Source organism: Castor canadensis, chromosome 4 (assembly GCF_047511655.1).
Source record: "Castor canadensis chromosome 4, mCasCan1.hap1v2, whole genome shotgun sequence".
Taxonomy (NCBI): domain Eukaryota; kingdom Metazoa; phylum Chordata; class Mammalia; order Rodentia; family Castoridae; genus Castor; species Castor canadensis.
The window spans coordinates 32,642,067-32,654,230 of record NC_133389.1 but is presented as its reverse complement, the minus strand read 5'-3'; the positions used below and the strand labels follow the sequence as shown (position 1 = coordinate 32,654,230).

The 12,164-nt window shown below is 37.1% G+C and overlaps 1 protein-coding gene across 1 annotated transcript in view; it reads right to left on the bottom strand.

Annotated features, from left to right (window-relative positions):
* Positions 1 to 12,164, bottom strand: part of Rit2 (Ras like without CAAX 2) — a 364,390-nt gene that overhangs the window by 240,874 nt on the left and 111,352 nt on the right. Inside the window, exon 3 of the mRNA XM_074069907.1 lies at positions 598 to 671. Within this exon, the coding sequence (XP_073926008.1) occupies positions 598 to 671 (74 nt within the window). The remainder of the gene's footprint in view (positions 1 to 597; positions 672 to 12,164) is intronic.

Genomic DNA, 12,164 nt, shown 5'->3' with positions numbered 1-12,164 from the left:
TCCATCCTCTTAAAACAATGAAGTTTTTGTCATGTTGTAGCTATGATACCTTTCCTCATAGTTTACTTATAATTATTGATTAAAGTTTTATTTCCATCATAATTTTTATATCATATAAATTATTCTTCCTCCACCTTCCCTATAGGTATGTAAACTAATGTATTACATTATGCTAATTCTCATTTATTGCATATATTCTATTAAAATGTTTCCATTGCCTTACTACTATGAACATATTTGATAAACAGACCTTGTTTATTCATCTATAGTGCTGTGAAAAATCATATAATATTAGGGTCTAGTATACTCTTTTATGTACATCTTAAAAAAACTATTTTCTTAATTTTATAATTTCATTGGCAATGCAACACTTACATATACACTTTTTATTTATAATATTGAAAGAATGTTACATATTTTGGTAGGTAATAAGTAATGAGTCATATCTTCATGCCAATTGTTTTTAATTCCTGATTTCTATTGTAAATTTGTCCTTTGGTTTGAAGAGTTAAACTCATCTATTTTTTGATAAGTGTTTAAAGATTAGAGCATAAAATCTTCCCAGGAATCAGAGAGAGATTTAAGTCAATTGCTTACCTGACCAGCAGTGTCCAAGATGTCCAAATAAGCTGGCTCATTGTCAATCCTAACCTGGGTCTTATAAGCATCTTCTGCAAAACACAAGACAAGTTTCATTTAAATATGAGAAGCCACAATGAATTTTTAGGTTTCAGAACAAATAAGAACTTCTAAGCAAATTTCTAAGTAGAAGACTCACATGTTATTCATGCCAAATACATACTTGGGGAGAATGTAACCCAGGGAACTATAGGAAAAGGAGATTCTCCTGAAAGTGAAATCAGGTACATTTTTTCCTTCATCAAGATTATTTCATGATCTCAGGTACCCTTGAGAACAATCCATGAAACAGGTATATCAATTATTTCCTAACTATGCACACACACAAAAGTACCCTAATTTCATAATGCTAAAAGTGTGAATGCTTTTTCCTAGAAAATCAGTAGTAAAACAAAGGGTGCCTGGTTTTACCACTTTCATTTAACACAGTACTTGTAATCCTGGCCAGAACAATTAGGTAGACAAAATAGCTAGATGACTTCAAACTAAAAAGAAGAATAAATAATCTCTGTTCACAGATGTATGATCTTACATATAGAAAATATTAAAGATTACACAGGCACAAACATGACACACACATACACATAAGTAAATGAATTCAGCTAAGTAGCAGGATAAAAAAATAGCTGTGTTTCTGTAGCTAACAATGAACAAACTGAAAAAGGAAAGTCATACATCAGTTCCACTTACATTATCAAAAATCATATGTTCTCCCTCATATGCGGACTTTAGATCTATGGCAAATGCAGCAATGTGTTTGGACTTCAGTCACAAGACAAGGGGAGAGCACATAGGGGAGATATAGGAATAGGTAGAAAACCCAAAACATGAAAGCATTTGATGTCCTCACTCCAGAGGAACTAATACAGAAACCTTAAAAGGACAGGTTATCATGAGCAAGGGATCAGGAACTAATGTAAAGAACAGTTAGAGCTGAATCAATATGGGTCGTAACACATGGGTACACAAAAGCAATAGTAGGAATCTCTGTATAGCTATCCTTAACTCAACTAGCAAAATGCTTTGTCTTCCTTATTATGCTTACGTCTATTCTTCAACAAAATCAGTGATAAGGGCAGAACAGGACCTGCCTGTTACTGAGGCAGGGCGGGGTTGGGGGGCGTGGAGAAATGATCCAAACAATGTATGCACATGTGAATAAATGAATAAAAAAATCAAAATCAAATACTTGTGAATATATTTAATCAATGATGTGAAGACGTATACATTGAAGGCTATAAATGATACAGAGAAATTAAGTAAGGCAATAAATGGAAAGACATTTTGTATTAATGGATTTTTTTTAACTTTTTTTTCCTTTATTGTTGTGGTGGGTGGGGGTACATTGTGGCATTTACAAAGGTTCTTACAATGTGTCAAATATAGCATACTTGAATTCAACCCTTCTACCACCTCCTTTATCCCTCCTTCCCCGATTCCTGGAATAGTTTCAAAAAAATATGTACACATGTATGTAAATGCAAAACTGATACCTGTTTGTGGGTTTTAAATTTAATATTGTTAAAATGTTCATACTGGCAAATTCCAAGATGGCGGCTAGAGGTAGGAAGCAGAAAGCGACCCTCCTATAGTGAAATCTTGGAGAGACGCTGGAGACACACTTTGCAGGCATAATCACCGAGAAAAGGCATAACTTTGACTCCTCCACACCTCCAGCCGGTGCAGAGAATCTCCACTTCACGTTAAACGGAGAACCGAGGAGGCCCCCGGGCCGCCAGTGGCCGGCGCCCATACGGCTTGGGAAGACGCGGACCAGGTGAGCTTCGCGGTACCGCGGTTCCCCCACAGACAAGCCTGGGCCAGAGCAGCATAGCCCCCTGGACAGACTGACCTCCACCCGGGAAAAAAAGAGAAACTGAGTACTAAGCAATAAGAACAGTTAAGACACGCTGGAAAGAGGGTGGGGCGCCCTGAGCGCTGAAGATTGGGGGAAGGGAATCCTTCCCGGGACTGTAAATAAACGAGCCGGGCGGGCCGGAGAGGCTCTGGCGGGAGCGGGGCGCGCCCAGCAACCAGGAGCGGGACGCTTGTGAGAGGAGGGAAGACCCACTTCCCACGTGAACTGTAAATAAACACGCAGGCCTGACAACGCGGGGCAGTGTCGCCTTTCCCAGTGCTTGGAAAGGGAAAAGCCTGTAGCAGAGGCCCCCCTCCCCCGCACAGGAGAACTCTGAGCAAACAAAGCCTGTGGGACCAGGTGAGTGCTAAGCTCACCCCAGAGATCTGCATAAATAACGCCGCCAGCTACAGGCTGAGAGCAGCAGGCAGGCAAGCCACAGTTGCAGATACCACTCTCAGAACTGCCTCCAGACGCTTTTTTTTTCTTTTTCTCCCTACCTTTGATGAGAGAACAACCGAATTACACCTGCAAGCCGAAAAACTTACTGAAACTGTATTGCATTTGAACTGGGGACACTTGGTGGGGCTTTTTTTTTTTTCTTCTGTGTGTGTGTGAGTGTAGTTTTGTTCTACTTTATGCATCCCCTTTGATGAGACAACTACAGAACAACATCTGAGGCACCAACTCCAGGACTGGAGATTGAGACGGACATCCAAATTATTAAGACTGAAATTGCATTGCATATAAACTTGGAAGTTTTTTGGATTTTTGGGTTTTTTTGTTTTTTTTAATTTTCTATTTTCCATTTTATTTTAATTCATTTTTATAAATAGATATTACTTTCATATACTTATTTTTTATTTTTTTTTATCTTTGATTTTCAATCCTCTCTCTGTCTCTCTATTGTCTGTTCAGCTTACTGTCGATTAGTACACTAACACTCCCTGTTTATACCTTTGAAACTCTCTTGTCTGATACCTTGTTCTGCTTTCTCCCTCTTGTCTGTATATTTGTTTTCCCCTTTTCTTTAACTTCTTGCTTTCCATCTCAGCTCACTCTTCCATTCTCAATATTACCATTGTTATTATTACAAGCTAGAAAATACTTAATTACACACAGTACAGGGACAGTAACAACACCAAGGACAATGACAGGAAGACAGAAAAAACAAGGAAACCAGTTTCCCCACAGCAAAAAATTAGTACAGGAACCAGAGGGGAATGAAGAGAACAGAAACTCAGAGCCAGACTCCAACAAAATGAAGATAAACTATGCCAAAGGACCCAATGAAGCCTACAAGAATAATTTAAAAGAAGACATACTACAAGTACTCAATGAGAATTTTATAGAGATGATACTGGATAGGGTCAACCAAAATGTACAGGAGACACTCAAGAAATTCCAAGACAATAAAAATAGAGAATTTGAAAAAGCAAAAGAAGAAATAAAGGAAACCATAGAAGCACTGTATAAACACCAAAGTGAAAGAGAGAACACAATGAATAAATGGATAAATGAACTCAGGACAAAAATAGACAACAATAAAGAAGAAAACAGCCAGGATATGGAAAACCTCAGAAAAAAGAACGAAACAGAACTGCAAAACAAAACGGAAGGCCAATCCAGCAGAATAGAACAAACAGAAGACAGAATCTCAGAACTTGAAGATGAAATGGTAATTAAAGGAAAAACTGAAGAACTACTAATTAAACAACTCAAGACCTGTGAAAAGAAAATGCAAGAACTCACTGACTCCATCAAAAGACCAAACTTGAGAATCATGGGCATCGAAGAAGGAGAAGAGGTGCAAGCGAAGGGAATGCGTAATATATTCAACAAAATAATAACGGAAAATTTCCCAAATCTAGAGAAAGATATTCCCATACAAATGCAAGAGGCCTCCAGGACACCAAACAGACCAGATCAAAATAGAACTACTCCACGACATATCATCATTAAAACAACAAGTTCAGAAACTAAGGAAAGAATATTGAAGGCTGCAAGAGAGAAAAAACAAGTAACATACAAAGGTAAACCCATCAAAATCACAGCAGACTTCTCAACAGAAACATTAAAAGCAAGAAGAGCGTGGGGTGAGATCTTCCGGGCACTGAATGAAAATAACTTCAACCCCAGGATACTCTACCCAGCAAAGCTATCATTCAAAATAGATGGAGCAATAAAAGTCTTCCATGATAAGCAGAAACTAAAACAATATGTGACCACAAAGCCACCATTACAAAAGATTCTGCAAGGGATCCTGCACACAGAAAGTGACACCCAACTTAACCATGAAAAGGCAGGCAGCACCAAACCACAGGATAAGAAAAAGCAAGACAGTAGAGAGTAACATCAAGTTAGGTACACACAATCAAACCTTTAAACAACTAAGATAACTAAATGGCAGGAATCACCACATACCTATCAGTACTAACACTTAATGTTAATGGACTTAATTCACCCATCAAAAGACACCGTTTGACAAAATGGATTAAAAAAGAAGATCCAACAATTTGTTGCTTACAGGAGACTCATCTCACTGACAGAAATAAGCATATGCTCAGGATGAAAGGCTGGAAGAAGATTTACCAAGCCAATGGCCCCCGAAAACAAGCAGGAGTAGCAATACTTATCTCTGACAAAGTAGACTTCAAACCTACATTGATCAAACGAGATAAAGAAGGACATTCCATACTAATAAAAGGGGAAATAGACCAAAAGGAAATAATAATCATCAATCTGTACGCACCCAATGTCAACGCACCCAATTTCATCAAACATACCCTGAAAGACCTAAAAGCATATATAAACGCCAACACAGTGGTTGTGGGAGACTTTAACACTCCATTATCATCAATAGATAGGTCATCCAAACAAAAACTCAATAAAGAAATCCAAGATCTAAAATATGCAATAGATCAAGTGGACCTAGTAGATGTCTACAGAACATTTCATCCAACCTCTACACAATATACATTCTTCTCAGCAGCCCATGGAACCTTCTCCAAAATAGATCATATCCTAGGGCACAAAGCAAGCCTCAGCAAATATAAGAAAGTAGAAATAATACCATGCATACTATCTGACCACAATGCAGTAAAAGTAGAACTCAACAACAAAAGTAAAGACAAAAAACATGCAAACAGCTGGAAACTAAATAACTCATTACTTAATGAAGAATGGATCATCGATGCAATAAAAGAGGAAATTAAAAAGTTCCTAGAAGTCAATGAAAATGAAAACACAACCTACCGGAACCTATGGGACACAGCTAAGGCAGTCTTGAGAGGAAAGTTTATAGCCATGAGTGCATATATTAAAAAGATTGAAAGATCCCAAATCAATGACCTAATGATACATCTCAAACTCCTAGAAAAACAAGAACAAGCAAATCCCAAAACAAATAGAAGGAGAGAAATAATAAAAATAAGAGCTGAAATCAACGAAATAGAAACCAAAAAAACCATACAAAGAATTAATGAAACAAAAAGTTGGTTCTTTGAAAAAATAAACAAGATCGATAGACCCCTGGCAAACCTGACTAAAATAAGGAGAGAAAAAACCCAAATTAGTAGAATCAGGAATGCAAAAGGGGAGATAACAACAAACACCATGGAAGTCCAGGAAATCATCAGAGACTACTTTGAGAACCTATATTCAAATAAATTTGAAAATCTAAAAGAAATGGACAGATTTCTAGATACATATGATCATCCAAAACTGAACCAAGAGGAAATTAATCACCTGAATAGACCTATAACACAAAATGAAATTGAAGCAGCAATCAAGAGTCTCCCCAAAAGGAAAAGTCCAGGACCTGATGGATTCTCTGCTGAATTCTATCAGACCTTTAAAGAAGAACTGATACCAACCCTCCTTAAACTGTTCCATGAAATAGAAAGGGAAGGAAAACTGCCAAACACATTTTATGAAGCCAGTATTACACTTATCCCAAAACCAGGCAAAGACACCTCCAAAAAGGAGAACTATAGGCCAATCTCCTTAATGAACATTGATGCAAAAATCCTCAACAAAATAATGGCAAATCGAATTCAGCAACACATCAAAAAGATTATTCACCACGACCAGGTAGGCTTCATCCCAGGGATGCAGGGGTGGTTCAACATACGAAAATCAATAAATGTAATAAACCACATTAACAGAAGCAAAGACAAAAACCACTTGATCATCTCAATAGATGCAGAAAAAGCCTTTGATAAGATCCAACATCATTTCATGATAAAAGCTCTAAGAAAACTAGGAATAGAAGGAAAGTTCCTCAACATTATAAAAGCTATATATGACAAACCTACAGCCAGCATTATACTTAACGGAGAAAAATTAAAACCATTCCCTCTAAAATCAGGAACCAGACAAGGATGCCCACTATCTCCACTCCTATTCAACATAGTACTGGAATTCCTAGCCAGAGCAATTAGGCAAGAAGAAGGAATAAAAGGAATACAAATAGGTAAAGAAACTGTCAAAATATCCCTATTTGCAGACGACATGATCCTATACCTTAAAGACCCAAAAAACTCTACTCAGAAGCTTCTAGACATCATCAATAGCTATAGCAAGGTAGCAGGATATAAAATCAACATAGAAAAATCATTAGCATTTCTATACACTAACAATGAGCAAACGGAAAAAGAATGTATGAAAACAATTCCATTTACAATAGCCTCAAAAAAAATCAAATACCTAGGTGTAAACCTAACAAAAGATGTGAAAGACCTCTACAAGGAAAACTATACACTTCTGAAGAAAGAGATTGAGGAAGACTATAGAAAGTGGAGAGATCTCCCATGCTCATGGATTGGTAGAATCAACATAGTAAAAATGTCGATACTCCCCAAAGTAATCTACATGTTTAATGCAATTCCCATCAAAATTCCAATGACATTCATCAAAGAGATTGAAAAATCTACTGTTAAATTTATATGGAAACACAAGAGGCCACGAATAGCCAAGGCAATACTCAGTCAAAAGAACAATGCTGGAGGTATCACAATACCTGACTTCAAACTATATTACAAAGCAATAATAATAAAAACAGCATGGTACTGGCACAAAAACAGACATGAAGACCAGTGGAATGGAATAGAGGATTCAGATATGAAGCCACACAACTATAAGCAACTTATCTTTGACAAAGGAGCTAAAAATATACGATGGAGAAATAGCAGCCTCTTCAACAAAAAGTGCTGGGAAAACTGGTTAGCAGTCTGCAAAAAACTGAAACTAGATCCATGTATATCACCCTATACCAAGATTAACTCAAAATGGATCAAGGATCTTAATATCAGACCCCAAACTCTTAAGTTGATACAAGAAAGAGTAGGAAATACTCTGGAGTTAGTAGGTATAGGTAAGAACTTTCTCAATGAAACCCCAGCAGCACAGAAACTAAGAGATAGCATAGATAAATGGGACCTCATAAAACTAAAAAGCTTCTGTTCATCAAAAGAAATGGTCTCTAAACTGAAGAGAACACCCATAGAGTGGGAGAAAATATTTGCCAATTATACATCAGACAAAGGACTGATAACCAGAATATACAGGGAACTTAAAAAGCTAAATTCTCCCAAAACTAATGAACCAATAAAGAAATGGGCATGTGAACTAAACAGAACTTTCTCAAAAGAAGAAATTCAAATGGCCAGAAAACACATGAAAAAATGCTCACCATCTCTAGCAATAAAGGAAATGCAAATTAAAACCACACTAAGATTCCACCTCACCCCTGTTAGAATAGCCATCATCAGCAACACCAGCAACAACAGGTGTTGGCGAGGATGCGGGGAAAAAGGAACCCTCTTACACTGTTGGTGGGAATGTAGACTAGTACAACCACTCTGGAAAAAAATTTGGAGGCTACTTAAAAAGCTGGACATCGATCTACCATTTGATCCAGCAATACCACTCTTGGGGATATACCCAAAAGACTGTTACTCCAGAGGCACCTGCACATCCATGTTTATTGCGGCACTATTCACAATAGCCAAGTTATGGAAACAGCCAAGATGCCCCAGCACTGACGAATGGATTAAGAAAATGTGGTATCTATACACAATGGAATTTTATGCAGCCATGAAGAAGAACGAAATGTTATCATTCGCTGGTAAATGGATGGAATTGGAGAACATCATTCTGAGTGAGGTTAGCCTGGCTCAAAAGACCAAAAATCGTATGTTCTCCCTCATATGTGGACATTAGATCAAGGGCAAACACAGCAAGGGGATTGGACTATGAGCACATGATAAAAGCGAGAGCACACAAGGGAGGGGTGAGGATAGGTAAGACACCTAAAAAACTAGCTAGCATTTGTTGCCCTTAATGCAGAGAAACTAAAGCAGATACCTTAAAGCAACTGAGGCCAATAGGAAAAGGGGACCAGGAACTAGAGAAAAGGTTAGATTAAAAAGAATTAACCTAGAAGGTAACACCCACGCACAGGAAATCAATGTGAGTCAATGCCCTGTATAGCTATCCTTATCTCAACCAGCAAAACCCCTTGTTCCTTCCTATTATTGCTTATACTCTCTCTACAACAAAATTAGAGATAAGGGCAAAATAGTTTCTGCTGGGTATTGAGGGGGGGAGCGGGAGGGGGTGGAGTGGGTGGTAAGGGAGGGGGTGGGGGCAGGGGGGAGAAATAAACCAAGCCTTGTATGCACATATGAATAATAAAAGAAAAATGAAAAAAAAAATGTTCATACTACCCAAAGTAATCTATTGATTCAATTTAATCCCTAAGTTATACTGATTTATTTGCAGAAATTGAAAAAAAATGTTCATCCAAAATATCATATGGAATTTTAAGAGAGAAAAAATAAACTAAACAATTTTTAAAAATAGTGAAAAGTTCGTAGTCTCACATCTCTCAACTTCAAAATTTATTGCAAAGCTTCAATAATGGTGAAGTGTGACAACTGCATTAAAACATATACAAAGATAAATTGTACAGCATGGGGAGTCTAGAAATCATCCATGGAATACATGCTGAAATGATTTTTAAAAATGGTGTCCAGAAGAGTCAATAGGAAAAGGACAAATGATTCTGGACAACTGAATATCCAAAACAAAATAATAATGCTACACTCATCTTACATGGCATATGAAAATTAACTCAAAATAGATCAAACACCTAAACATAGTAGCAAAACCTATAAAATTCCTACAATAAAACACAAGGAAGTGTTTTATGATATTGGCTCTAGCAATGTTTTCTTGCAAATTACACTGAAAACTCAGGCAACGAAACTTAAAATGGATAAAGTACACTAGTTTTTAATTTAAAAATTCACCTAAGTATAATCAGACATATGATCATGTGCTTCTTCTTTCACTAACATATCAAGAATATTTTGAGGAGAGCAATCATGACAAAATGACATTATCCAGCATTCTTTCTCACACCTTACTGAACAGCAATTCTCATACCTAATTCCCCACATAACTTCAAAGAATAAACAAAGCCTCAGACAACCGCGTTAAGCAGGATTCTACAGGCCAAGACCCAGAAGTCCTGGCATAGTGTGCCTTGTGCACAGACTCCACCACAAACCCAACAGCCCCAAGGAGCACTTGGTGCACAGATTCCACCTCAGAGGCAGAAGCCCCATTGTAGAGACCCTCTTGTGGACCTGAAAGTGCAGACTCAGTGCATCAGATGTAAGGAATGCAGTCTGGCAGAGAAATGAGTAAGCAACAGCAAGCAACAAACTCACCTAAGTACAAACCCTACCAAGACAAGAAATAGAACCAGCAGATCCAGCTGGGCAAGTGGAATAGCTACAGCTCCATCCAATAAATTGTGGGATTATGCACCTTTGCAGAGCACAGCAGTTTGTGATCCAGGAAGGAGTGATACCAGTGCAGACATGAAAAATAGATTTGGGAAAAATAGGTGCTGCAAGTTTAGAGGGAATCGAATTGGACTGGGGAGTTGAGGACCCAGACTCCAGAAGCCTTCATTGGAGATTGTATTCAGATCTCCAATCCTCCCCCACTTCCATGCTGGAAAATGAACACCAATAGACACCATTCCAGAGTCAAGTCTAACTAGTTTGCTACTATCCACTGGTTTGAAAGATTCAGACACTGAGGGGAAATATATACATAACCATGAGAGAGAGAAACTAAAAATTCTGATTTTTTTTATTTTTGTTTATTTTTATTGTTGTTTTGTTTTGGTTATTTTGATTTTTTATTCATTTGTTTATACTGATTTTTTTGTTGTTGGAATTCAAGTATTCTCTTTCCCATTCTGTTCAGAATTCTGCTTTTCTCTCCCTTCTTTGTCTCTACAGTCAATATATGTGAGCCACAATACCTGCCTCTCAGTATTAAACCTTAAACCATATTTTCTACTTCCCTCTACCATTTTCTTTCCCTATCTATAGTTTCCTTCCACCTATAATTAGAACTACTATTTTTGTCTGTCTCTATTTCCTGACAGAATCCTTTTTTGTTACCTGTATTTTAGCAGGAAATTAAATTGCCCAAACATTTTAGAGAGAGTGTGTGTGTGTGTGCATGTGCGTGTGTGTGTATGTGTATGTTTAACTTAATTTCTCTTCCTCCTTTCTTCCCCAATGCAATAGTAACTAGGGCAAGGAAAAGAAATAAAAGGGATTCATATAGGGAAGAAATATGTCAAATTATCCCTTTTGGCAGTTAATATAATCATACAGTTAAAAGATCCTAAATATTTCACTACAAAAAAAGCATCCTAGATCTGATAAACACTTCTGGCAACACAGCAGGATATAAAATCAACATACAAAAATCAATCATTTTTCTATATTCCAACAATGAATAGACTGAGAAAGAAACCAGAAAAACAATTCCATTCACACTATCCTCAAAGAAAAATATACCCAAGTGTAACCAAGGAGGTGAATGACTTCCACAATAAAAGCTAGAAGAAAGAAAAATGAAATTGAGCAAGACAGCAGAATATAGAGAGAGCGCCCATTGTTAATGGATTGGCAGAAGTAATATAAAAATGGTTATATTACTGATAATAATCTATAGACTTAATGCAATGCCCATCAAAGCCAATGTTATTCCTTGCAGAAATAGAAAATGAATCTTAAAATTTATATGGAAGCATAAAAGATCCCAAATAGCAAAAATTCTGGAGCAACAAGAGCAATGCTGGTGGTAAAACAATACAAATTATACGAGAGTCATAGTAACAAAAGCCACATGGCAGTGGCACAGAAATAGACACATAGACCAATGGAACAGAGTAGAAGACCCAGAAATTAAAACAAACAGCTATAGACATCTTATTTTTGACAAAGGAGCCAAAACCATACACTGGAGGAAAAGACAGTCTCCTCAACAAATGGTGCTGGGAAAACTGGTTATCTATATGCCTAAGACCAAAACTGGACCCCAATCTCTTACCCTTGATCTTTGATCAAGTTCATCGAAGATATTAATATAAGATCTGAACTCTCAAAAAAAATTTAGGAAAACATAGGGAAAAATCTGTAGGCATAGGTAACAATTTTCTGCATGGGAATCCAATTGCCAAGAAATAAGAGCAAGAATTGACAATTGGGACAGCATCAAATTAAAGTTTCTGCACATCAAAAGAAACAATTGACAGAATCAAAAGATAACACAAAAAATGGGAGAAAAATATTTT